The following is a 26,985-nucleotide window of genomic DNA, read 5'->3' as shown; positions in this document are numbered from 1 at the left end:
CTCCATCTGCTCGGATCTGGCTTCCTGGGGCTTCACGGTGGCAGCACTGGAGCACAGGTGGGTGTCCCCGGTCCCCACCGAATTTGGCAGCGGGGGTGGGGCTGGCAGGGCCCTGGGGGGCTGCCAGTGCCCCCGTGACACGGCTGCCCACCCTTCTGCAGGGACCATTCTGCCTCCGCGACGTATTTCTGCCCGGCGGAGGCGGGGGGAGAGGAGTGGATCCCCTACCAACGAGTGCCCCAAGGGCAGAAGGAGTTTTATTTCCGAAACAAGCAGGTACCAGGGTAGGGGGGTTAAGGGTGGGCAGCCCAGGAGGTGTGAAATCCCTCCTTGCAAGCCGAGTTGCCCCCCCCCTTCCCTCCAATCTTCATCCACTGCCCTTCCCAGACCCGTATCGTCGTGGCACTGAGCTTTCTCCTTGCGAGCTGAAAAAAAAATCTGTTCGACCCATTTCTCTCTGTTTCCTGGGGGTCTCTCTGGCTCCAGCTGACCCTGGCAGGAGCCGGGCTGGGCTTTGCTGTGTCCCTGGATGCTTAATGTCACCCGCACCCCCGGGGGAGAGAGGGGCTTTCTGCCCAGCCCGGTGCCGCCGGCTGGCGAGGCTCCGCACCGGCTGCTGGGTTTGTTCACGCTCTGATTTTTGGCTCTGGGGGATTACCCCGGACAGCTGCTTGCTGGGGGAGCAGGAAGGTTCCCCGCTGAGCCAAGTTTCCCCTTTCTTTGCTCCTTTCTGCTCTGTTTGAAAGGACAACATCGAGGCGAGAGTTGGCGTAGAAAAGCTGTTTAGGAAACTCAGTGGTTGGAGGAGTTCATGGCAGTCTTAAATCACCTCCCAGCCTCTTATTTTGGTGTGTGCTCCGTCTCATGGCATATCACACAAACAAGGGACACAGTTTTCCTCTAAAGAGGAACCCATGAGCGTAAATATTGAGGGTGAATGAGAAATGTATTATAAATAGAGGCAATTGGTTGCCAGGTTCAGCCTCAGTTGCGGCATCTTCTGTGTTAGAGGGAGCAGGGAGGAGCAGAGAGAGGTTTTCATCTGAGTTTTTTGTCACTTTTTGGGGTGGGATGGGGGGGGCCGTGCTGCCCGTGGGGGGCTTACACCGGTGGGGGTGGCATCACCCCTTGGCCGGGGGGCAGCTGGTGAGGAACCCGGGCTCTCCCTCCCCTGCACATCCCGCTCCTTCTCCCCCAGAGCAGAGGTCTTTTGCTCATCTCCAGCCGTCTGTGCTATCAGATTAACTGAATTAAAACCAAACCAAAGGAGAAACCATTGCAATAAACTCCCCACATCCCCGGGGGAGCCGCTGTGGTGCAGCCTCTCACTGGCTTCGGCGTTTGTAGTAATTCAGGGAAAGCCCCGTGGGGTCTGGATGCTGTGGATTTGGAGGGACGTGGACGGGTGGAGGTCAGGGGGAGGATCCAACCCCAAATTTGTGGGGTGGAGGAGCTGGGTTAACCGGGGAAGGGGCAACTCTCCCTCCCAGGTCCATCAGAGAGCGGAGGAATGCGTGCGAGCGCTCCGGCTCTTCGAGGACATCAACGGTGGTAAATCTGTCCAAAATGTCCTTCACCAGGACTTCGATCTCTCCACGCTGAAGGTACCTGGGTCTGTCTGTGCTGAAGGACCAGCCGGAGGGGTCGTTTGGTCGATGGAAGAGGAGGGGGGGGTCCAAGTGCCCTTTGCTGGCAGGATCAGTCCTTGTTGAGTGAGACTTTTCCTCCTGGGACAAGCAGGGTCCGTGCAGAGCCCCAACCTCCCATGTCTCACCTTCTTGGTGCCTCTCTTCTCCTTTTTCTCCCCGGGGCAGCCAAGTCCCATGGCACCGGTGGTGAAATCAGGGCACCCCTTGCTTTGCTAATCTTCTTCCATTGGCTTTTTTTCCCCCTAATTAGGGACCTTCTGCAGCGAGGTTTGGGCCCAGGCTCCTCAGCCTTCTCCTTGTTGCAGGGCAGCGTTGATCTGACCAAAGTGGCCGTCATGGGCCATTCCTTCGGTGGGGTGACAGCAGTGCTGGCCTTGGTGAAAGAGCCCAGCTTCAGGTGAGCAGCAGCAAGGATGAGGAGCCACGGGAAGCTCCAGGGACACGTGGCTCATCCTGGTGGGAAGGGAAGCCATGGGGGGGGTGGCAGCACCGGGTGTCCGTCCCCTTGCAGGTGCGCGGTGGCTCTGGACGCCTGGATGTTCCCCCTGGAGAACGCGCTCTACCCGGAGGTGCCCAAACCCGTGCTCTTCATCAACACTGAGAAGTTCCAGACGCCGGAAAGCGTTGCCAAAATGAAGAGGCTGAGCTCCAGAAACAGCCAGACAAAGATCATAACCATTCTGTGAGTCAAGACCTGGGGGTACCCACCCCCCTGGTACCCTCCTGGGAGCACCTACGAGCTGTGTCCCAGCAGGAGGACCTCTTCCCAGCTCCCTCTGAAGCAGATCCCTTTTCCCTGTCCCAGGGGATCCGTGCACCAGAGCCAGACCGACTTCACCTTTCTCACTGGGAAGCTCCTCAGCCGCATCTTCAGCGCGAGGGGGACCCTTGACCCCTACAAGGGTCTGGACATCACCATCCGGGCGGCTCTGGCCTTCCTGCAGAGGCATCTCAGTACGGCATGGGGTGGGGGACAGGTTGGCTGGGGGCTTGGGAGAGCACAAGAGGTCCCCCCATTGCAGGGGGCTGCGGGGTGGCCATTGCCTCCCTGGGCTTGGGTTTGGTGCTTCCCATCCCTTTGCACGAAGCGAAGGGGTCCACTGGCTGCTCCTCCTTCACACCTGGAGTTGGGTTGAGAATGGCTGTAGTAACCCCATCCCCATCTCTGCCCCACGCAGACCTGGAAGAGGAGTTCCATCAGTGGGACAACCTCCTTGAAGGCATCGGAGACTCGGTTGTTCCAGAAGCTCCCTTCTGCCGCTCCAACCTGTAGCTGGTCACTGGTGGGAGCTGGGTACCAGGAAAGCAGCTTATCCAAAATGAGCCACACAGGAGCCAACGAGTGCAGGAGGACCCACGGGGAGAGCAGGACCAGGGGACCATGTTCATGGGATGTCTGGTGGTCAGGATGCTCAGCGAGCGTGCCAGGAGAACCCACCACTGCCTGCAGTGAGGGCTGTGGGTCTAAGGGAATAAAACCCCTGGGGACAAAGACTGAGTTTCAGCGAGCGTGCCAGGAGAACCCACCACTGCCTGCAGTGAGGGCTGTGGGTCTAAGGGAATAAAACCCCTGGGGACAAAGACTGAGTTGGCCATCACTTGTGCCCGAGGTGACACCCGAGGTGACACCCTTCTTGCACTCTGGGGGTTGATGCTTCACAGGGCCTGGCTGGGTCTGCTCCAGCTGTGGCACATCTGGCAGGAGCCGGGGGGGGACACATTTGCCATGGACTGGGGAGGGTCGTTCAACCACGGCCAAAAGGTGGTGAAGAGATGCAGCATCAGGGCTTCAAGCACAAAGACAAGGAAAATCTTACCATCGTCTTGGAAAGCCGGCCAGATGGCTGACTCAACGCCCAAAACCTGGAGAGAAAAATAGAAAAAGGATGGTTTTAAAGAAGGGGTTGGCTGGAAGCATCTCTGAGCACCCCTAGCAGCTCAGGGGGGTGAGCAGCTCTGAGATCAGCCCCAGGGATGGAAGGAAAACAGCCCAGCCTGGTTTGGGAGCAGGAAGAGCAGTGCTGCTGCAGGCACACACAGAGGGAATAGGGTGCTCGGGACACCCCACCTGGAGCTCTGTGTCCAGCTCTGGAGTCCTCAGCACAGGAAGGACATGGACCTGTTGGAATGGGTCCAGCAGAGGGCCATGGAGATGCTCAGAGGGATGGAGCCCCTCTGCTGTGAAGACAGGCTGAGAGAGCTGGGGTTGTTCAGCCTGGAGAAGAGAAGGCTCCGGGGAGACCTTAGAGCAGCCTCCCAGTATCTGAAGGGAGCTCCAGGAGAGCTGGGGAGGGACTCTTTGTCAGGGAGTGCAGTGACAGGACAAGGGGTAACGGTTTTAAATTGGAAGAGGGGAGAGTTAGATTAGATATTAGGAAGAAATTCTTTGCTGTGAGGGTGGTGAGGCACTGGAACAGGTTGCCCAGAGAAGCTGTGGCTGCCCCATCCCTGGAGGGGTTCAAGGGCAGGTTGGAGGGGGCTTGGAGCAACCTGGGCTGGTGGGAGGTGTCCCTGCCCAGGGCAGGGGGGTTGGAACTGGATGATCTTTAAGGTCCCTTCCAACTTTAACCATTCTATGATTCCATGATAACCTACAGCACGTTCCTGGGTAACACCAGGAGCAAGGGGTGCTTTTAAAGGAGGGGGTTGATCCTCAGCCAACGGAGTGGTGTGGATTTACCCCACTGGAGACCCTCCCCGGGGTCCCTGCTGTCACTGTGGCCGGAGAGGCAGCAGGCAGCCCCGGACACGCCGCCCGGGCAGCTGCGGGGGACGTCCGGGCTCCTGGCCACACCATCTGCTTTTGCATTGTCCCCACTGCCACCGGCACAGCATTCCTGCTGGGGGACAGGCAGGGGGATGGCAGCACCAGCCCTGGCTTTGCTTCATCTCCTTCCATCATGGGAGAAGCTGCTGACAACAGGCAGGGTTTCCCGGGGTGCGGGGGCTGGAGGAGAGGGGGGTTTGGGTGGCAAGGGCTGTTCCTCCTCCCCCAGTGACAGCGGGTGACATGAGCACCAGCAGAGCCCTTCTCCCAGGGGAAGAAAGGGGAATGGAAAGGCAGCATCTCACTCCTCTGGTGTCTGAGTTGTTTGTGTCACCCTGATGGCCACGTCCTCACCTCGCTGGTGGCCCCTCTTGGTCCAGGGTGAGTCCTAAGGGTGAAGATGCTCCGGGATGGCCCTGGGGTCAAGGCTCAGGGTGGGGAGGACATCTCTCAATGTCTCCTCTGCTCTCCAGAGACACAAAGGACAGCTGGGAACAGGACCAGAAGACGCCGGTGCTTTTGAGGCTTCCATATATATATATTTTTAAACATTTGTTTTACACCTAAAACACCGTTTCTAGCCCTAGGAGCAGGCTGGGGTGTGACAACCCAGGGAACGCTCTGCTGAGATGCTGAGGGGACATTCAAGGTCGATGTCTGTGATGGTGAGCTGGGGAAGGGGGGGGACACGGAGCCCATCAGGTCCCGTTTTAACAGTGAGAGACAGTGACTGGTGCAGAAATCAAATCCCATTTTCCTCCCCGAATTAGCACGGCCGGGGATCTGTGCTGGCAGCTCCCGGGGAGCAGCCCTGAGGGGGTGGGGGGGGGCACAGCTGAGGCAGGCTATAAATTCTGCAAGACTCTTATGTAAAGGCTTTCGGGAAGGGGGTGGCCAAAACCCACTCTGCTGGGAGGGTGGCTCTGACATTCGTTAACCCTTCCGTTCACAGAAAGCTGCTAATTCCCATCCCCAGAGCTGGGGGAGCAGGAGGGTGGGCAGATGTCTGTCTTGCCTGGCCCTGCAGCCCTTTGCTCCCCCCTCCAGAGGCAGCCTCTGTGCCTGGGACCCCATTCCCAATTGTCCTTGTGCCTCTGGAGGAAAACCCCACCAGAAGACAGAGGAGAAAATCCCCGGGGTCACTGGAGCAGAGCTGATACCCTCTTTCCTCCGCTCCATTACCCCTTCTCTGTGGGATGTGGTGGTGCAGGAGCCCTCCCTGAGCTCTTTTTTTTTTTTCCTCCAGTTTTCCTACTTCACTGACTCAACGCATCTGCTTTCAAATCCAGCCTGGAGCCATGTCCTCAGCCAGGCTCCCCTTGCGAGCAGCATTTTCCTCCAGATCCCCATTACACACTCCAGCCTGGAGGCTGGAGGCAACGTGCATGAAAGATGCAGCACAAATCCTTGGCAGAGCAGGCGAGGAAGGTGTTTCCCCCACATCCCAGCTCGCCTGGGTTGCTCTGCTGGGTCGGAGGGGTCGAGAAGAAAGGGGCTGGGGGAGCTCTGCCGGAGCCGTAGCCATGGGCAGGGACTGAGCATCCTTCCCTGCCGCCGACCTGGGTCAGCAGCTGGAGGGGAGAGGGGTCTTTGGGCTACTCCAGGCTTTTTGGAAAACTGGAAGGTTTTCTGGCAAAAAGCAGGAGTTCAGGGTTAGCCCAGTTTGCCATCTGACCCACCAGCTCCTGGTCACTGTGTCCTTACAACGCAGAGGTGTGGGTTTGAATGGGAACAAGGCAGGTTTTATATCCCTAAATCCCCCGTGTTTTATCCCAAGATGGGATTTTGCTTCTCAGGGAGGTGGGGAGGAAACACCAGCCCCGTTACCTGGGGGGGGTTGGCAGCCCAGCCATTCCCTGCCCCGAAGGGCTGTGCCCTGGAAAGGGTCCGCTTCCATGTGTCGCTTACGAGCATTTCCATGTGTCTCATCTGCTTTAAGATTCAAACCGGTGGCTTTAAAAATAAATAAATAAATAAATAAATAAATAAAACCCCGTTGCCCATTTATATTCCCCTCACAGCTGTGCTGGCAGCATGGCTGGGGTATGAATGGACGCATTCCTCTTACCCACGGCTTATCTCCGCAGAGCAACCTCCTCTCTCCAACCGGCTTCGGCTTCAAAGCTTTCCGGGCTGAAATCCGACAATTTCAGCACAAACCCCCCAGCTTGGACCCCCACCTCGGATCTCCGAGCTGAGAGTCTTCTCCTCATCCTTCCCCACCCCCAGCCCATCCTGCCTGCGGCTCCTTCCCTCCTGGGAAGCCCCTCTTCCAGCCGGCAGATCCCTCCCCATCCCTGCACATGCAGGGAACTGGAATTCCCAGCTCCATCCCTGCCGCAGCGTTTGCTGCTGCTTGGGTGGAAAAAAAACACCCTTATTTACTCCACTGAAGCTTCCCTGTTGATTTAATTGATGTAAATTAAGACATGTGTTAAAACCTCCTTGTAATTGCTGTAACACTTACTGTTGGGGGGTTGGGTTTTTTCCCATTTTTTCTTATATTTTTAAGGAAAATAGTAAGGCCTGGACTCACAATAGCTTACAGAGGTCCAAGCTGAGCCTGGTGCATGCGGTGAGAAGGGCACGAGTACGGGCAGAGGAGCTGGGTGTCCGGCCGGGGGCTGCCATACCAGCCCCGAAAAGCAGCGGGGATGCTGCCCCCGCTCCCAACCCAAACCCAGATTTCCCTAGATTCCCTTTGACCGGTGAGTATCCGCTTGTTTTTATGTTGTTTTTCCCTCTGGTAAGCAAAAAACTGTGCTCTGGGTGAAGTTCTGAAGAAAAATGGAGCTCCTTAATCTCCGAAGTGAATCGTTATCGTCTAACGCGCCGGCTCCCAGGCTGCCTTCAGCTGGAATCCCCGGATGCTCGCAGCCAGGAGGGATTGGGCTCAACTTTGCCATCTCCCCGAGCACCAGTTCCTCCAGTACTGGGTTACGGGGTGGGAGCAGCCCCTCTGCTGGACGGGCAGACCCTCGGGATCGAGCTCTGGGCACGTGTTTGTCAGCTTCGAGGTGCGATGCCGCAGGGCTGGGCTGCAGGCACGGTGTTTGCCAAATTCCCTGACCCTTCAAAATGCAGTGCCGCGGGCCAAGAGGGCTCCCGTTCCCTCACCAGCAGCATTTAGGGTATTTTGAGGGCACCACTGGTTTTTTGGCAGTTTCCACTCCGCAGCAGAAGCCCCATTTCAGGTTGGAGCAGCCTCTTGCTGACCCTAGAGATGATTCCTGAATAAACAGGAGGGGGAAAAAAAAGGAATGAGAAGGGAAACTGAGGTGCTGGGGGAGAGAAGGGGCTGTGTGAGGTCTCTCTACTTCCAGGCTTCTCCGAAAAAGCCTCTGAAACAGCTTGGAGGGATGGGTTTTGGGCGATATCCAGATTTCCCCCATTTTAGGAAGGACAGGCTGAGCTCAGGATGCTGGCTCCTGCTTTGCACCCCAGCGTGGTGGGGAGGGAGAGGGAAAGCGGGGAGAACTGTGTGAGGTGGGGACCCCCAATGTCCCATCCTCCTTTTTAACCCCTTGGGCTTCCATCGTCACCCCTCCCTGGGGTGACACCAGACCCCCCCCAACCCAACCCACCAGCTTCAGATGCCTTTATCTCACTGACAGCAGCTCTCTAACGACATCCATCACACAAGGCCTGGGTTGGGAGGAGTTTTGTGGGTTTTCTTCTTTTTTTTTTTTCTTTTTCTTTTTTTTTTTAATTAAAATGAAGCACTTCTGTTGGCAATCACACCCTGAGTGTGTCTCTCCGGGAATTGATTTTAGCGTACGGCAGCAGTTTGCTGCTTTATTGCATGAAAGAGACAGAGATGTGTTTTTCCTCCAGAAAGGCTGGCTTTGTTTGCCTCTTCTCGCAGCCACGGTGGATGCGTCTGGTCTTTTTTTTTTTCTTTTAACATATATATTGATCTATTATGAGCTCAAATTAGTTGGGGGGGGGAGGGAAATAAGGATCAAAGAGCACAGAGCAAATGTTAAGTGGAGGTATTGTTTCCAGGCTGGTATCACTGAGCAATTACAGGCAGGGAGTGAAGAGCCGGGTGGGAAGGAGCAGGAATTAACCCATTTTGAAGCAGAATTGTCGGTGGGGATGGGAGGGGAACTGCTTATTGTCCTGAGAGGATCTAAAGTGTGAAAGCAGAGACCTGGACCTCCTCGTCGGACCGCAAGTCGAAAGGTGCCATTAAAAAAAAACAACAAAAAAGCCAACCCCAGACTCGTTTCCTTGGCTCACAAATCCTGTGGGAAGAGGCAGGTTTTATTCTGCCCATGGTGTCTGACGATCTCATCCATAAACAGCCCCCAGAGATATTGCCAGGGAAAAATTAGCTGTGGCTGGTGGTGGGGATCTCCTGTGTGACCCGAGAGCGGGGGGGGGGGGGGGGGGGCACTTCAAAATCCTGCCTTTTGATTGGAATTGGACCCTGCGCTCTCCAGACCCAGGCTCTCGAGAATTGCAAACCCACCTGCTCCCCAGGCGGCAGATCTCTGCAAAAAAAAAAAAAAAAACAAAAACCACCTAAAATCAGTAAAACCTGTTACCATTTGGCCACGCACCGGTTTTGTCAGCGAAAGAGCTTTGAGAGCGAGCGGCCCCAGAGCCCGGCGTCGAGCCTTATTCTCCAATTTGCTCTTGGTGGGGACAGGCTGGGTCTGGGGGCTGCTGGAAGCTCATTCGTCTTGTTTATTTGACACGGGGGGAAGTCATATTCCTTTAAGAGGATTTCCATCCCTGGACTCCTCCCATCGTGACACTTCCAAGCTACATTTTGTCTGGAAAGGGTGGGAGTATTTTTAACTATATCACGCCAGGGAAGTATTAATAGCACAATAGGCTGGCTGAGCTGCTGGGAGAGCTGAATCCATATTTTAAATTCAAAGAACTAATTAGGAACTGGGGAATAACTAGTGCTATACCCAGATTTTCTTTCTCCCCCCCCTCCCCCCCCAACTTCATTTTCAAAGAGCCAAAGCAAATGTCTTTACTGGAATCTTCCATGGCTGTTGAATATTTGATGGCTTCCCTATGCATCGCTATTCCATGTGGTTGTCAAAATCAGGCTGCCTCTTTTGCTCTATCCCAGCTGAAATAGCTGACTCCCCGACACTTTGGAAATTAATTAGCGCATCTCCTGTTGGCTCACACACAGAAAAGAAAAAAAAAACAAAAAACCCACCCCATAAACCTTTTCTTCCTGCTTTTCTCCCCGCCGCTCGCTATCGCCGGGGGATGCAGCCCCCGTGCAGAGCAGCTATTTTTGAACCCTCAGCAGCGAGTTGTTTACGGGCTTCCTTGAATAGCAAAAGCTCTTGGTGCTCCATATGGGACATGCAAATTTTTTGTAGGCTCCCAGTCAGGAGGAGAAAGGGAAAAGCAGCGAGGATGCTGAGAAATGGGTCGAGCTATGGGGAGCTATGGGAGCAAGGAGAAGGAAGGGGGGAAAGCAAGGAGATCTCCAGGATGACGTTCACCACGTGCTTCTGGATGTAGGGGAGGTGGGAGGCAGAACCCACATAGATCCTGTTGGATCTAGGACCTGTTGGAAGGGGTCTAGCGGAGGGCCATGAAGATGCTCAGAGGGATGGAGCCCCTCTGCTGTGAAGACAGGCTGAGAGAGCTGGGGGTGTTCAGCCTGGAGAAGAGAAGGCTCCAGGGAGACCTTAGAGCAGCCTCCCAACATCTGAAGGGAGCTCCAGGAGAGCTGGGGAGGGACTCTTTGTCAGGGAGTGCAGTGACAGGACAAGGGGTAAAGGTTTTGAATTGGAAGAGGGGAGAGTTAGATTAGATATTAGGAAGAAATTCTTTCCTGTGAGGGTGGTGAGGCACTGGAAAAGGTTGCCCAGAGAAGCTGTGGCTGCCCCATCCCTGGAGAGGTTCAAGGCCAGGTTGGAGGGGGCTTGGAGCAACCTGGGCTGGTGGGAGGTGTCCCTGCCCAGGGCAGGGGGGTTGGAACTCGATGACCTTTAAGGTCCCTTCCAACTCTAACCCTTCTATGATTCTATGATCCATCCTTATATTCGGCAGGTAGAGCTCTCTCTGCCAGGAGAGCACAACTGCCCATCAGTGTCTTGGGGGATCTGCTGGTGCTGTGAGGAAAACACCCAGCCCTGAAACTGTACCCGCCGTTGGGAGAGTCCCTGATGGCTCTCCTCGGTGAGAAGTCTCTGGTCTCTAATAATAGTTGGGCTTGTGCTGAAGCCTTCTCCTCCCGCTTCCCTCTCCCCAGCCATCTGTTTCCAAGAAACTTGTGGAATTCATATCACCGAGCTCTTATCCATATTTATGGGAGGGGCAGAGACTGGCTCACAAAGCTAAAAGCAGGGAGAGAAGACCCGTTGGATATATGGAAGTAGTTTGATCATGTAAAACCTCATTTTTGGGGGAAACAAAGAATAAAAAACGTGCCAGGAGATCTACCAGCAGGCTGGGAAGGGAATTCTGCTCTTCCTTTGCCCAGGCTGGATCTCTCTATTTAGGAGAATGATGAGGTCTCCTTCAGCATCCTGGTTGCAGCCAGGATGAAGGTGCTCGTGGGTGGGTACCACAGCCACTGCTGTGACTGTATCACCATAGGGTTCATCACCATTTCAGTGTGTTGGAGAATTTTTTTGCAAGGACAGAAAAGTGTGGGGCCTTTGTCTTTTGTTCATTAGAAGCTTACATCATTTTCTTACACTATTTATAGCCCTCATCACCATAGTATTTGGAGATCTTTGCAATACAGTCCTATGACTGCATTTGAAGAGGTGAGTATGGCATTTCAGGGTTATACTGCCCCAATAACGAAGCAATTCATTTATATTTTCATCTCTCCTGCTGCAGGCGCAATCGTTGTCTGTGGTGAGTGTTTTTACTTGTCTCATTTTATGGAGGAAAGCGAGTTTGAGTGAATTTCTCAACAAACAAAGTAGCAATGGAAGCCAGGCGCCCTGTCTCATCTGAAAATAATTAAATCCTTTCCACCAGCACATCAGCAAGTGCAAATTTGTTCCGAAGGGAACATTTTCTTAATGGCATTTTTCAGCATAAACACAGTATCAACCTAAACCCCTCTAGTCAGCAAATATCAATTACCTTAAACATTTCTTGCCTGTGGAAGAGCTCTCACTGTGGGAGAGACACTCCCTAAAAGTCTTGGTTTAGTCTTCATTTCTGTGGACTCCTCAACTACATTTAGATTAAAATGTGGTTTTATCTGAAGATCAGTGAGATCTTTGCAGCCCCTAATTTTCCTTGTGAGCCCTTTGTTGGGCAGCAGCACGTCAGCACGGCCGGCGTGGAGATGGGAAAGCTGCAGCATGGAGAAAAATTTGCTGAGGGTTAATAGAAAGACTGAAAAACACGGGTAGAAAGAAATCTTTTAGCCCTTCTCTGTCCCTCTGAGTGCAAGTTTCTTTTAAATGACTGTCTCCTCTAGCAGGTTATTTATTAAATCGGTTAAACTGATTGACTCAGGTCAAATAGTATATTGGATTTCTAGTTTTAGAATGAACTGTTACCAGTCTCAGCAAATGCTTGCTCATATTACTTACCAAGGTGCTTTAAAACATTCCCTGCTTAACAAATAAGCTGTCAGTCCATCCGCCACGGGTGCTTAAGGGTGGCAATTTAATACTCGGAAAGCACATTTTCTTATTGGAGATTAAATATTTTTGCAAGTTAAAAGAGCTGCCGTGGGCTGAGTTGTCACCTAATTATGTCGGTCTCTTTGTGGGGTATTTTGATAAGCACATCAGAGGAGACGCTTTAATCTTTATGCTAAATCTGATCGCGTCACGTCCCAAATTCACACGTACAAGGAGTCCTCCTGACGAGACCCTGACTTACACGTTGCACTGAGAGTGTTGAACCTCAGCCCAGGGGCCTCGTGTTGTGTCTGTGCTGAGAACAAGCCCACTTGATCTCGCCCTCTTTTCTTGGAAAAACCTGGAATTATGGCAAAAATCTCTTCTTCGTGGCGATGAGGAATCCAGGAGACAAAAACTACTGCAGCCACACGCCGCTGGGCTTGAGGAAACAAGAGTTTGCTTGGAATTGCAGTAAATGTGTTGATAAACACAAACCAAATGCAAATTAAATAAAAGCTTTTCATATTCTCCATTCTCCTTGAGATCAGACAAAAATAAATGCCACACAAACAAATGAGTTTTATGAAACGTTCCAAAAATAAAACCGCTCTTGCAACGAGGCCAAAAATGAGATCGTCTCCATGCCTTTCCAGCTGCTAAGAGCTGTTCATCCCCTTTGTCTCACAATAACATTCAAAGATTTTGGTTTAAATGGAAAGCAGTTGTAGCAGGTGTTGTAGAGGGGTTGCTGAAGAGTCTCAACCCAGGTGACATGGCGTGGAAAATGTCAGAGCTGAGAACAGATCCCAAATCTTGATTCCCAACTCAGTGCCTCTCGTCAATAAACCAAAATGTTTTTGGCTTTAAAACCAATCTGCAAAGGAAGGTTAAGTTACATTTGGGTCTTTTTCCTTTTTCTCTCTCTTTTTTTTGTTTTCACCTTTTTTGGCTTTAAAACCAATCTGCAAAGGAAAGTAAGTTACATTCGGGTCTTTTTCTTTTTTCTCTCTCTTTTTTTTTTTTTTCACCCGTGAGAAGCCCAGGAAATAAGATGGAAAGCTCTGAGGACAGCCCCTGCATGACTCGTGGTTTTATCTCAGCCCGCATCCCTTCTTCAAAAGCAGTAAAAGACATTTCATCATCATCTTCTCTCCAGGGGGAGAGGATGGACTAAAGGCAGTCACACAGGTACCAAACAAAAAGCCCCGAGCCCAGGAAGCCTTGTTTCCTCTGGGAAATCCTGAGATTATCCCAGGATAAGCTCATTGATTTTACTAAAAGGCGTTAATATTAAAGCATCCAACACACTGTTGATCTAAACGGATGATAATTAATAAATGATACAGTAAAACACAGGCTGGTGGCACGGTCTTTTGGCTGCTTTGTCTTCCAGCAACATTTGAGGCGATTTAATCCAAGCACTCAAGATGTCTCATTGAAAAACACGTGTGTTGTATGCGGTATCTGCGCACACACCCCCGGTACCAAGCCAGGAACCCTGTGAATCTACCAGGCATCACCCTGGAGGGCCAAGCAGCCAAACCCTTTTTGAGTCTGAAATCCCTTCAATCCCACAAAAAAAAAAAAAAAGAAGGTTCTACCAAGCTGCTGGAAAATGGCTCTTCCCATGCCCGGCGAGCCGCTCCGGCAGAAACCTCTCCCAATTCTAGCAGCTCGGCGGCTGGATGTGGTTTCCATGGAAATAGACGTCAGATCGGTAAAAAAAAAAAACAGGGCAAGTGTTTAAAATAATCTCTGTTTTGAAAGCTTTATGCATTTCTGTCACAATATTAACCTTCCTCAAGGTGGGATTTTTTTTTTTTTTGGTGCAAAATCTTTGGTTTTAAGAGTGTGCACAACAAGGGTGGGTCCCCTCAGAAAAGTCCTATTTTTTTTTAGGTATTTAGGGTAGGGAGCCTGTTGTGCTGGGCTTGAGTTGTCGCAGGAGATCTATGCTGTTCTCTGGATGGTCGTCTTTTATGTGTATTGACTCTTGGTGTAGCTCCGGTGACTGGAGGGTGGAAAATACCAGGGGAATCGTACCGGTGTCATTTGTACAGGGACGTGCAAAAATGCAGCCAGTTCATTTAAAGCCCATTTGTGAGCAAACCACTTCCCCACGCTTGGCAACAGCGTTATCTCGGGAAGGGAGCTGCTCCCAGTGCAGCCCATGGGACAAGGATGGATGGTCTTTACATGGCCGTTATGTACACGTTATAGAATCTGCAGAAATTATGGCTCTTCTTGACTTGCTTTGACGTGCTGGTATCACCCCAAAGGAGAATCCTCCATTGGGAACCAGAATCCTCCCCAAAGGAGGCTGTGTGGCTGTCCCCCAAAACACACCGCCAGGGGCTACGGGGACAACGTGTGGTCAGACCCACAGATCCTATTTGGGCTTGGGCTGTGACCTTGAGGTGACCAAAGGAACATGGTGGTCATCTTGATGATGACCAAGAGCCCTAAGGTTATTGTGGCCCTGAGATAACTGGCTGGCCCTGAGGTGGCCATGCCCCCAAGCAGGTGACCATGGACCCAGGGTGACAATGGCCCCAAGGTAAGTGGCAATGATGCTGAGGTGATTGTGATCCTGAGGTGGCCATGGTCCTGAAGTAGGTGACCATGGCCCTGAGGTGACCATGGCCCCAAGGTAAGTGGCCATGGCCTTGAAGGTGACTGTAGTCCTGAGATGACCGAAGGAGCTGAGGTAGCTGGCTGTGGCCTTGAGGTGACTGTGGACCTGAGGTAGGTGACTATAGCCCTGAGTGACCAGGCCCTGAGATAACTGGCTGGCCCTGAGGTGGCCATGCCCCCAAGCAGGTGACCATGGACCCAGGGTGACAATGGCCCCAAGGTAAGTGGCAATGATGCTGAGGTGATTGTGATCCTGAGGTGGCCATGGTCCTGAAGTAGGTGACCATGGCCCTGAGGTGACCATGGCCCCAAGGTAAGTGGCCATGGCCTTGAAGGTGACTGTAGTCCTGAGATGACCGAAGGAGCTGAGGTAGCTGGCTGTGGCCTTGAGGTGACTGTGGACCTGAGGTAGGTGACTATAGCCCTGAGTGACCATAGTCATGAAGTAAGTGGCCATGGCCCTGAGGTGACTGTAGTCATGAAGTAAGTGGCCATGGCCCTGAAATGACCAAGGACCCTGAGGGAGGTGACTGTAGCCCCGAGGTAACCACGGCCCCGAGGTAGGTGGCCACAGCCATGAGGTGATGGTGGCCCTGAGGTGACCATGGCCCTGAGGTGACCAAGGGCCCTGAGGGAGGTGACTGTAGCCCTTTGGTGACCATGGCCCCCAGGTACATGGCCACAGCCATGAGGTGATGGTGGCCCTGAGGTGACCATGGCCCTGAGCTAGGTGACCAGGACCCTGTGGTGACCATAGTCATGAAGTAGGTGGCCATGGCCCTGAGGTGACCAAGGGCCCTGAGGGAGGTGACTGTAGCCCTTTGGTGACCATGGCCCCCAGGTACATGGCCACAGCCATGAGGTGATGGTGGCCCTGAGGTGACCAAGGGTCCTGAGGCATGGTGCTGAGGTGACTGTAGCCCCGAGGCCAGTGGCCACCCCCGAGGAGACCACCCGAGCCACGGCTCCGCTCCCCCTGAGGGGACGGGCGACCCTGCCCAAACGAGCCCACCGAGGGGCCTCACTCCCCCCCGCCACCGGGGTGGGAGACAAAGGGAGTCCCACCGCCCACCGTAGCGAGGGCGGACAGGAGGGTGGGGGGTCCGCCCGGCCGGGGGGAGGCCCGCGGAGATGTGGGTCGTGGCGGCGGGGTCCCGCGCCCTCCGCCCCTTCCCCGCCGGGCCGCGGGGGCCGCCGCCCCCCTCCGCCCCCTCCCGCCTTTAGCGGACTACATTTCCCGGCATGCAGCGGGCGGAGAGGGAGGAGGGGGGATGGAGGGAGGGGTGGTCGCGCGCCCCTCTCCTCGCTCCCCCCTCCCCTTCATCCGCGGCGGGCGGCACGTGCCGCCGCGCTCGGCCAATAGGGGCGGGGCGGGGCGGGTCACGTGCCATTGTTTGGCGCTTTTGTGCGCGGCGGGGCGGGCGCGAGCGGAGTGTGACCGGAGCGGCCGAGCGGGCAGGTGGGTGCGCGGCGGCTCCCTCCCCTCACCCATCCGCCCACCCCCCCGGGGAACTGAGGCGAACCCCCGCGGGTGTGGGGAAAGCGGGGGAGGCGGAGGTCCGAGGGTGGGTGTCAGGGAGAGGATGGGGGGGGTTTGCGCCGCGCTGGCTCCTTTTTTTGTTGTTTCTTCTCCTCACGGGAGACGGGCGTCGCGTCGCCGCCCGCTTGTGGGGCGTCGCGGGGATATAAGGGGAAGGGGCGGCGGGAGACAATGTGTGGGGGGGGTGTCTATTGTCCCCTGGAGCCGCGCCGTGAGGGGCAACGCCCTTCTGGCGGCGGTGACGGCGCCCCCGCGCGCGCGCGCTCCCGCTCGCGCTCTCCCCGGCGGTTTGAATTCGGTGCGGTTAGAAAAAGGGGCGGGGCCTCCGCCTCGGCGCCTATTGGTCGGCGGCGAGAGGGGGGGCGGTACCGCTGGGGGATCGGGTGGGTGCGCGGTCCTAGCGCCCGCCCGGGCGGCGCGCCCACCCCAACCCCGCTTCATCGACGGCTTAAAAGCCGGAGAAAAAATCCTCCTTTTTAGGGTTTTTAGAGCCTTTTATGACTATTTTTTATTATTATTTCCTCCCTTTAAAGCGTGATGTTGGGCAGTGTGCGGGCTCCGTGTCTGTCATGGTGTGCAGCACCTGGCTTCAGCTGCAAAAATAAAATTGAATTTTAAATGAGCTCGATGCTCCCATTTAAGATCCTTTTGTAGCAGCGGATGTTCTGTCTCTACTGTCCTGTTAAGTGCTGTATTTTAATTCAAAGAGCCATGTCTGCTATGTGTAATGTCTGTGAAATATCCATAGCACCACATGGTGTTGAATTAATGGTATAACTGGACTCTTTGTTTGCATACCTTAATTATGGTGTAGTAAAACAAGGACTGAAAACACCCAGTTATACAATTGTGCATATGGATCCTGCAACAGCAATAATTGAGAGCATCTCTGCTGTTCCTAACGACGTTCATCAGCCTCAGCCCCACAGACTGACTGCAATTACTGACTGCAGTAGCCTACCCAACAGTCTTTTGTTCAGCAGGTCTAATTATGTTTAGCAATTTCTACTAGGAGTTAGAAGAAATAAAATTAACATACTCACTGTTCAAATGCATGTCTCTCTGTTATCTAGGAATTCAACCGATTGAAATCCTCCCAGAGTTGGCTTCTGGAGCTGTATTTTCTTGGTCATGGCTACTTCTGGTATGTAGTATTGTGGACTAAATGTGTCTTTTCTCTTAATTTCCTCAGAAATAATTTTAAAATCTCACATGGTGAAATAAACTGTCACCTCCGTGCTTTTCTCCCATCCCCAGGCTGCTTTGGAGGAGCTGTTAAAACTGGGTGCTTGTGAAAAACGTAGCAAGAGCCCTCTCAGCCCAGGCTGTTAGCAGATGGGCTTGAGCTCATCTGCATGCCATCTGCTCCGTTAACAGAACTGACTATCATCTAGACGTCTTGGTGATCAAAACTGGTGTTCTGGTGCAGCTGACACCGTGCAGGGCTGACGTGCCTGCTCAGAGGTGTTTGAGGAGAGAACGCTGGCTTACATATTTCTTTGAAAACTGGTTTCCATTCTTGGCTGTGTCAGCTCTCAGGCGAACGCCTTGAACTCTTCCTCAGACTTGTCATTGGAGAAAGGATGGCTTTTTATTTGAAGTGCTGATGAATTTGTTTTCGTGATGCTGGATATTAAAGTCTGAAATAAAATGTCAGGTGCTTGCGTAATGCCGTGTCAAGGAAGAATTGCAAACAAAATTGCCTGCCACATGTTTGAGTGGGGGTGCTGCTGCTGCTTAAATCAAAACTATCAGCTCAGATGCTGTCCCCGAGAGAGCTTTGTGGCATTGCATTTCTGAATATTCAGGTCAGCCAAGCCCCTTCCTGGCTTAAAATACCATTTGTTTGGGTTTTTTTCCCCATGTTCCTAGATATTCAAGTGAAGGAACTGGAGAAGCGTGCCTCCGGGCAGGCCTTTGAGCTGATACTCAGCCCTCGCTCGAAAGAAGCAGTTCCAGAATTCCCTCTTTCTCCCCCAAAGAAGAAGGATGTGTCATTGGAGGAGATTCAAAAGAAGTTGGAAGCGGCAGAAGAGAGACGCAAGGTAAATTTGAAACAGGTTAAGTTAAGTCTGTGCAAGCTGTGGTGGTTTAGGGGTTGTTTTTTTTTAATTGTTGGAAGGGACAAGTGATTAGCAGTTTGTATTATGGTAAATCAAATACTAATTGAACTTTGTTGTAATCTCTGGGGCTTTTATGAACCTTTGTTATGGTCTGCAAGGCCATAGCTTTGTTCCCAGAGTGATCCGAAATGAGAGAAGACATTTAGTTGAGAGGGAATCTTTAATGAAGAAGCTGTTTTTTCTTGTCTTTAACATAATAACAGATTAATTTTCTCTTAGAAAATGTAGTGGTGGTTCTGTAATTAAAAGGTTTGCCAATACAGTGCCTGACTTGATGGAAGATCTTGCTGTTGAGATGTAGCTTGGAGCCCTCAACCGTGCAAAGGCTTATTAACCAAATTTATTAATTAACTCCTGTGTGATGTGGATCTTGGTGATTCACCGTTAGGAGAAGGAAGAATCTTCTAGGAAAAGATTTATCAGTGTTAACATAAAACAATCCATGTTCTTTTTTCCAGAAAAATCTCATTTAACAAGACTTGCAAGTGATGATAAAAACTTAACTTTCCTGGTAGCTTATAATGGTGACATCTGGGTTATGTGGGTGGGGGGGAAGCACCAGGGAGCTGTGTCCTGTGTCGTGGAGTTAATGCTATTCTCTGGTAAAATAGTGGAAAATCTTGTCTCTCAGGAGTTGTGAGCCACGTAGTTGTCTGTATAGTTCATCTGGTTTGTGTTCAAAGCCTGCGTCCTCTCTTCTGTTAGTCTCATGAAGCAGAAGTCTTGAAGCAGCTCGCTGAGAAGCGGGAGCATGAAAAGGAGGTGCTTCAGAAAGCCATTGAAGAAAACAACAACTTCAGCAAAATGGCAGAGGAGAAGCTGACCCACAAAATGGAAGCCAACAAAGAAAACCGTGAGGCGCAAATGGCTGCTAAACTGGAACGCTTGAGGGAGAAGGTGGGTGTAGAGTCCCAGTTCCCCTTTGGGAGAGAGATTATCCGTGCTCCTTACTTTGAAAATTGGCTGAAAAAAGCTGAGTAAATGGCCGAGTGAGGAGGGGGTATGAATAGATGGGTATCCTTGGGAGTTCTCTGCTGGTCTAGTCTTAAATTATTAAGATTAATAAATCTGCAAAATTATTCAGAAATCCTTCTCTTGGTGGGAGATGGGGTAGATGGAGAGAAACATCTCAATTTTTCTTGTAAAGCAGCATCCTGTAAACCCCTTCCAGTAACCAACACCCAGGGTTCCTGCTCTTCTGGGGGTGGGAACTGGGGGGGCTGGCCCTGGGGCCCACAAAGCTGGTAGCCCCCCCCCAGTAACCTATCCCTGGAGCTCCTGCTGGGGGTGGGAATTGGGGGGACCAGCCCCTGGGGCTCACACAGCTGACTGCTCCCCACTGCTGTCTTTCAGGACAAGCACATTGAGGAGGTTCGAAAGAACAAAGAAGGCAAAGACCCCGGTGAGGCTGAAACCGACTGATTTCATTCTGGAAACTGACTCTCTCCCCCACCTCTAAATATCCAAAGACTGTACTGGCCAGTGGTTTTATCTTTTGGTTTTGTTTGTTTTGTTTGTTTTTTTTAAGTTTCTAGAAACTGATGTAGAACTGTTAAAATTAGATCCGAACTGTACACTTTTTCTTTTGGGGGCTAGAGGGGAGAACTTACATGTTTCACTTTTTCTAAAAAAGAAAAAAGAAGTGTTGTCTTTCCAGTGTAGCTATCTTCTTGTTGCATCCTTTTTCTACTCCAGTGCTCTTGCTACTGGGTTGATGGCTAGTACTGTATCAGCTCTGTAAGACGTTTGTGAAAGGAATCTGTAGTATCTCCTGTTCCATGCTGAATATCTGTTACACTGCAAAAAAAAAATATCTGACTGTCCCACTCTGCTAAAATACTGCTGTAACTGAGTGACTAAATAAAGCTGCACAGTGCTGTTATCATAAGAATTCCTTCTGGAAATGGAGTTGGTTGGTGGAGGGCTGCGAGGGGTGTCCGTGCCCGGCGCTGGGTGGAAAGGGGCTGTGGTGGTGCTTTTCCTTGTGTCCCCTGGGCAGGCTTTGCTTTCCCCCAGAGCCCTTCCATTGTCTTAATTTTACAATTGGAGCTTTGTTTTGACACCTCAGCAGTTGTCAGCTGTTGTGTGTGTGTTTGTTAAAAAGAGTTGGGAGCCACCTCCCTTTGGATGCTGACACTTCAACAAACGAAGCCTTGTTACCACATGACTGATCTGAGCCCTTTTATTTTGGGGGGGGGGGGGGGGGGTTTTTGGGGGTGTGGCTGTTCAATGGTGGTTTGTGTACTGTTTCCTGCAGTGTCAGAGCCTAAAAATCAGCAACCTGTTCTGTGCCGGGCTGGTCAGCCTGTCCCTACTGAAAATGCTGTTTGGGATAAGGATTATTTTTGTTTTGGTGTCTGCTGCAGATGTGTTGGGATGGTACATGGTGCCACAGGGCCAGGCTGAAGGTTAACTCTTGCCCACAATGAGATTTGCATTTTTCCATTTGTTTTCTCTGAGGTGTGAGAAAGGGGTAGGGCTGTACCCTGTGCTCTGAGGAAAAGTGGTTTTTGAGATGGATTTGGGTACAGGTGCCTTAAAAAACCTCCAACCCCTTCCTCTGAAGACACCCACAGGTACTTGTGCTGCTCCATGGTAAAGACAAGGTTGAGGTTGGTGTGTGTGAACAGCCACCTAATTCTTCACTATAAACACCATTTTCTGAAGTATTTGGCTTTACTAAGTGCTTTCCCCTGGAGCCAGGAAGCCAAACTCTTGGTGACACTGGTCTCGCTGGGGTCCTGCCTTTCCTGAGTTGTGTCCTTGACCCTGGGGCTGCCTGGCTTCTTGGGAATTATTATTCTAAGGGGTTCATTGAGCCCTGCACCCCTTGACCTGTCCTCTTGGGGCTGGTGAAAGAAGGAACCTCAGTTTAGAAAGCTTTGAGTATCACACTTACACTTTTGCACCAGAGTTTTACTTGACCAAAAGCTGATGTTGCACTGAAGGAATGAAAGAAGGAGACAAAGCCAGGCTGGGATCAGACCCTCTCCCTGAAGGATTTTCCAAAGCGGTTTGATACTTCAGAATTTAAGGTAAGAGAGACCATAACTTGGACCTGTTGGGGGGCAGAGAGCAGGTTTGGGGGGTTTTAATGGCACATATCGATGGATAAACTGGGAGCACGGGGAATGCTGGGCTGAACTTGGAGACAAAGGCTGGAACCATCGTGTGCTTGTGACTGAAGTCGAATATTTAGCGCGCGCGCTCCCGCTCGCGCTCTCCCCGGCGGTTTGAATTCGGTGCGGTTAGAAAAAGGGGCGGGGCCTCCGCCTCGGCGCCTATTGGTCGGCGGCGAGAGGGGGGGCGGTACCGCTGGGGGATCGGGTGGGTGCGCGGTCCTAGCGCCCGCCCGGGCGGCGCGCCCACCCCAACCCCGCTTCATCGACGGCTTAAAAGCCGGAGAAAAAATCCTCCTTTTTAGGGTTTTTAGAGCCTTTTATGACTATTTTTTATTATTATTTCCTCCCTTTAAAGCGTGATGTTGGGCAGTGTGCGGGCTCCGTGTCTGTCATGGTGTGCAGCACCTGGCTTCAGCTGCAAAAATAAAATTGAATTTTAAATGAGCTCGATGCTCCCATTTAAGATCCTTTTGTAGCAGCGGATGTTCTGTCTCTACTGTCCTGTTAAGTGCTGTATTTTAATTCAAAGAGCCATGTCTGCTATGTGTAATGTCTGTGAAATATCCATAGCACCACATGGTGTTGAATTAATGGTATAACTGGACTCTTTGTTTGCATACCTTAATTATGGTGTAGTAAAACAAGGACTGAAAACACCCAGTTATACAATTGTGCATATGGATCCTGCAACAGCAATAATTGAGAGCATCTCTGCTGTTCCTAACGACGTTCATCAGCCTCAGCCCCACAGACTGACTGCAATTACTGACTGCAGTAGCCTACCCAACAGTCTTTTGTTCAGCAGGTCTAATTATGTTTAGCAATTTCTACTAGGAGTTAGAAGAAATAAAATTAACATACTCACTGTTCAAATGCATGTCTCTCTGTTATCTAGGAATTCAACCGATTGAAATCCTCCCAGAGTTGGCTTCTGGAGCTGTATTTTCTTGGTCATGGCTACTTCTGGTATGTAGTATTGTGGACTAAATGTGTCTTTTCTCTTAATTTCCTCAGAAATAATTTTAAAATCTCACATGGTGAAATAAACTGTCACCTCCGTGCTTTTCTCCCATCCCCAGGCTGCTTTGGAGGAGCTGTTAAAACTGGGTGCTTGTGAAAAACGTAGCAAGAGCCCTCTCAGCCCAGGCTGTTAGCAGATGGGCTTGAGCTCATCTGCATGCCATCTGCTCCGTTAACAGAACTGACTATCATCTAGACGTCTTGGTGATCAAAACTGGTGTTCTGGTGCAGCTGACACCGTGCAGGGCTGACGTGCCTGCTCAGAGGTGTTTGAGGAGAGAACGCTGGCTTACATATTTCTTTGAAAACTGGTTTCCATTCTTGGCTGTGTCAGCTCTCAGGCGAACGCCTTGAACTCTTCCTCAGACTTGTCATTGGAGAAAGGATGGCTTTTTATTTGAAGTGCTGATGAATTTGTTTTCGTGATGCTGGATATTAAAGTCTGAAATAAAATGTCAGGTGCTTGCGTAATGCCGTGTCAAGGAAGAATTGCAAACAAAATTGCCTGCCACATGTTTGAGTGGGGGTGCTGCTGCTGCTTAAATCAAAACTATCAGCTCAGATGCTGTCCCCGAGAGAGCTTTGTGGCATTGCATTTCTGAATATTCAGGTCAGCCAAGCCCCTTCCTGGCTTAAAATACCATTTGTTTGGGTTTTTTTCCCCATGTTCCTAGATATTCAAGTGAAGGAACTGGAGAAGCGTGCCTCCGGGCAGGCCTTTGAGCTGATACTCAGCCCTCGCTCGAAAGAAGCAGTTCCAGAATTCCCTCTTTCTCCCCCAAAGAAGAAGGATGTGTCATTGGAGGAGATTCAAAAGAAGTTGGAAGCGGCAGAAGAGAGACGCAAGGTAAATTTGAAACAGGTTAAGTTAAGTCTGTGCAAGCTGTGGTGGTTTAGGGGTTGTTTTTTTTTAATTGTTGGAAGGGACAAGTGATTAGCAGTTTGTATTATGGTAAATCAAATACTAATTGAACTTTGTTGTAATCTCTGGGGCTTTTATGAACCTTTGTTATGGTCTGCAAGGCCATAGCTTTGTTCCCAGAGTGATCCGAAATGAGAGAAGACATTTAGTTGAGAGGGAATCTTTAATGAAGAAGCTGTTTTTTCTTGTCATTAACATAATAACAGATTAATTTTCTCTTAGAAAATGTAGTGGTGGTTCTGTAATTAAAAGGTTTGCCAATACAGTGCCTGACTTGATGGAAGATCTTGCTGTTGAGATGTAGCTTGGAGCCCTCAACCGTGCAAAGGCTTATTAACCAAATTTATTAATTAACTCCTGTGTGATGTGGATCTTGGTGATTCACCGTTAGGAGAAGGAAGAATCTTCTAGGAAAAGATTTATCAGTGTTAACATAAAACAATCCATGTTCTTTTTTCCACAAAAATCTCATTTAACAAGACTTGCAAGTGATGATAAAAACTTAACTTTCCTGGTAGCTTATAATGGTGACATCTGGGTTATGTGGGTGGGGGGGAAGCACCAGGGAGCTGTGTCCTGTGTCGTGGAGTTAATGCCATTCTCTGGTAAAATAGTGGAAAATCTTGTCTCTCAGGAGTTGTGAGCCACGTAGTTGTCTGTATAGTTCATCTGGTTTGTGTTCAAAGCCTGCGTCCTCTCTTCTGTTAGTCTCATGAAGCAGAAGTCTTGAAGCAGCTCGCTGAGAAGCGGGAGCATGAAAAGGAGGTGCTTCAGAAAGCCATTGAAGAAAACAACAACTTCAGCAAAATGGCAGAGGAGAAGCTGACCCACAAAATGGAAGCCAACAAAGAAAACCGTGAGGCGCAAATGGCTGCTAAACTGGAACGCTTGAGGGAGAAGGTGGGTGTAGAGTCCCAGTTCTCCTTTGGGAGAGAGATTATCCATGCTCCTTACTTTGAAAATTGGCTGAAAAAAGCTGAGTAAATGGCCGAGTGAGGAGGGGGTATGAATAGATGGGTATCCTTGGGAGTTCTCTGCTGGTCTAGTCTTAAATTATTAAGATTAATAAATCTGCAAAATTATTCAGAAATCCTTCTCTTGGTGGGAGATGGGGTAGATGGAGAGAAACATCTCAATTTTTCTTGTAAAGCAGCATCCTGTAAACCCCTTCCAGTAACCAACACCCAGGGTTCCTGCTCTTCTGGGGGTGGGAACTGGGGGGGCTGGCCCTGGGGCCCACAAAGCTGGTAGCCCCCCCCCAGTAACCTATCCCTGGAGCTCCTGCGGGGGGTGGGAATTGGGGGGGCTGGCCCTGGGGCTCACACAGCTGACTGCTCCCCACTGCTGTCTTTCAGGACAAGCACATTGAGGAGGTTCGAAAGAACAAAGAAGGCAAAGACCCCGGTGAGGCTGAAACCGACTGATTTCATTCTGGAAACTGACTCTCTCCCCCACCTCTAAATATCCAAAGACTGTACTGGCCAGTGGTTTTATCTTTTGGTTTTGTTTGTTTTGTTTGTTTTTTTTAAGTTTCTAGAAACTGATGTAGAACTGTTAAAATTAGATCCGAACTGTACACTTTTTCTTTTGGGGGCTAGAGGGGAGAACTTACATGTTTCACTTTTTCTAAAAAAGAAAAAAGAAGTGTTGTCTTTCCAGTGTAGCTATCTTCTTGTTGCATCCTTTTTCTACTCCAGTGCTCTTGCTACTGGGTTGATGGCTAGTACTGTATCAGCTCTGTAAGACGTTTGTGAAAGGAATCTGTAGTATCTCCTGTTCCATGCTGAATATCTGTTACACTGCAAAAAAAAAATATCTGACTGTCCCACTCTGCTAAAATACTGCTGTAACTGAGTGACTAAATAAAGCTGCACAGTGCTGTTATCATAAGAATTCCTTCTGGAAATGGAGTTGGTTGGTGGAGGGCTGCGAGGGGTGTCCGTGCCCGGCGCTGGGTGGAAAGGGGCTGTGGTGGTGCTTTTCCTTGTGTCCCCTGGGCAGGCTTTGCTTTCCCCCAGAGCCCTTCCATTGTCTTAATTTTACAATTGGAGCTTTGTTTTGACACCTCAGCAGTTGTCAGCTGTTGTGTGTGTGTTTGTTAAAAAGAGTTGGGAGCCACCTCCCTTTGGATGCTGACACTTCAACAAACGAAGCCTTGTTACCACATGACTTATCTGAGCCCTTTTATTTTTGGGGGGGGGGGGGTGAGGGTTTCTAGGAGATGTGCTGTTCAATGGTGGTTTGTGTACTGTTTCCTGCAGTGTCAGAGCCTAAAAATCAGCAACCTGTTCTGTGCCGGGCTGGTCAGCCTGTCCCTACTGAAAATGCTGTTTGGGATAAGGATTATTTTTGTTTTGGTGTCTGCTGCAGATGTGTTGGGATGGTACATGGTGCCACAGGGCCAGGCTGAAGGTTAACTCTTGCCCACAATGAGATTTGCATTTTTCCATTTGTTTTCTCTGAGGTGTGAGAAAGGGGTAGGGCTGTACCCTGTGCTCTGAGGAAAAGTGGTTTTTGAGATGGATTTGGGTACAGGTGCCTTAAAAAACCTCCAACCCCTTCCTCTGAAGACACCCACAGGTACTTGTGCTGCTCCATGGTAAAGACAAGGTTGAGGTTGGTGTGTGTGAACAGCCACCTAATTCTTCACTATAAACACCATTTTCTGAAGTATTTGGCTTTACTAAGTGCTTTCCCCTGGAGCCAGGAAGCCAAACTCTTGGTGACACTGGTCTCGCTGGGGTCCTGCCTTTCCTGAGTTGTGTCCTTGACCCTGGGGCTGCCTGGCTTCTTGGGAATTATTATTCTAAGGGGCTCATTGAGCCCTGCACCCCTTGACCTGTCCTCTTGGGGCTGGTGAAAGAAGGAACCTCAGTTTAGAAAGCTTTGAGTATCACACTTACACTTTTGCACCAGAGTTTTACTTGACCAAAAGCTGATGTTGCACTGAAGGAATGAAAGAAGGAGACAAAGCCAGGCTGGGATCAGACCCTCTCCCTGAAGGATTTTCCAAAGCGGTTTGATACTTCAGAATTTAAGGTAAGAGAGACCATAACTTGGACCTGTTGGGGGGCAGAGAGCAGGTTTGGGGGGTTTTAATGGCACATATCGATGGATAAACTGGGAGCACGGGGAATGCTGGGCTGAACTTGGAGACAAAGGCTGGAACCATCGTGTGCTTGTGACTGAAGTCGAATATTTAATTTGACTGCCATTAGATGTTCCAACTGAATATCCAAACCTTCTGGAGGTTGCAGTGATGACTGGCTCAGATCCCATAGACAAGATCAGGCATAATTTGGAATGAGAGAGAAAAAAAAAACAACCCAACATTAAAATGAAGGCGTGATTTATTTCTTTACCTGCTGAGACAAGACCTGGTATCCCAAATTGTGGAGGTTTTCCCTCCTTGGCTTATCAAGGAGGGGAGGAGGAGGAGGATGATGGCTGCCAAGCCCCAAATGGCGTTAAGAGCACAAAGAGATGTTGAATGTGAGTTTTTTTCTTTTTTTTCTTGATTTGCCAGAGCTGTCAGAGCTCAGCTCGGGGCCTTCTGTTCCCTCCTCGGGGTTCTGCTTTGCTCTTAACGCCTGGGGTCTGAGCCTGGTTCCTCGGGGGGAGCCTGGAGGAG

General features: G+C 50.9%; 3 protein-coding genes across 3 annotated transcripts in view; all 3 read left to right on the top strand.

Annotated features, from left to right (window-relative positions):
- Positions 1-3,132, top strand: part of PAFAH2 (platelet-activating factor acetylhydrolase 2) — a 10,900-nt gene extending 7,768 nt beyond the window's left edge. Inside the window, exons 6-11 of the mRNA XM_014948663.1 lie at positions 162-276; positions 1,491-1,604; positions 1,955-2,046; positions 2,161-2,331; positions 2,455-2,603; positions 2,828-3,132. Of these exons, the coding sequence (XP_014804149.1) occupies positions 162-276; positions 1,491-1,604; positions 1,955-2,046; positions 2,161-2,331; positions 2,455-2,603; positions 2,828-2,922 (736 nt within the window). The 3' untranslated portion in view covers positions 2,923-3,132. The remainder of the gene's footprint in view (positions 1-161; positions 277-1,490; positions 1,605-1,954; positions 2,047-2,160; positions 2,332-2,454; positions 2,604-2,827) is intronic.
- A 12,866-nt stretch (positions 3,133-15,998) lies between these two features.
- On the top strand, positions 15,999-20,181 carry LOC106891875 (stathmin). Its single transcript, XM_014948687.1, has 5 exons — positions 15,999-16,086; positions 17,241-17,311; positions 18,040-18,212; positions 18,996-19,187; positions 19,644-20,181. Exons 2-5 carry the CDS (start codon positions 17,299-17,301, stop codon positions 19,710-19,712), a joined length of 447 nt encoding a protein of 148 aa, XP_014804173.1. The 5' UTR covers positions 15,999-16,086; positions 17,241-17,298; the 3' UTR covers positions 19,713-20,181.
- Positions 20,182-22,231: 2,050 nt separating this feature from the next.
- On the top strand, positions 22,232-25,247 carry STMN1 (stathmin 1). Its single transcript, XM_014948700.1, has 4 exons — positions 22,232-22,378; positions 23,107-23,279; positions 24,063-24,254; positions 24,710-25,247. The coding sequence occupies exons 1-4, from the start codon at positions 22,366-22,368 to the stop codon at positions 24,776-24,778; spliced, it is 447 nt and encodes a 148-aa protein (XP_014804186.1). The 5' UTR covers positions 22,232-22,365; the 3' UTR covers positions 24,779-25,247.
- Positions 25,248-26,985: the final 1,738 nt, after the last annotated feature.

The sequence above is a fragment of the Calidris pugnax genome, unplaced genomic scaffold, assembly GCF_001431845.1.
Source record: "Calidris pugnax isolate Ruff unplaced genomic scaffold, ASM143184v1 scaffold162, whole genome shotgun sequence".
NCBI classification, from domain to species: Eukaryota; Metazoa; Chordata; class Aves; order Charadriiformes; family Scolopacidae; genus Calidris; species Calidris pugnax.
This window is presented reverse-complemented; position numbering and strand designations above follow the sequence as displayed.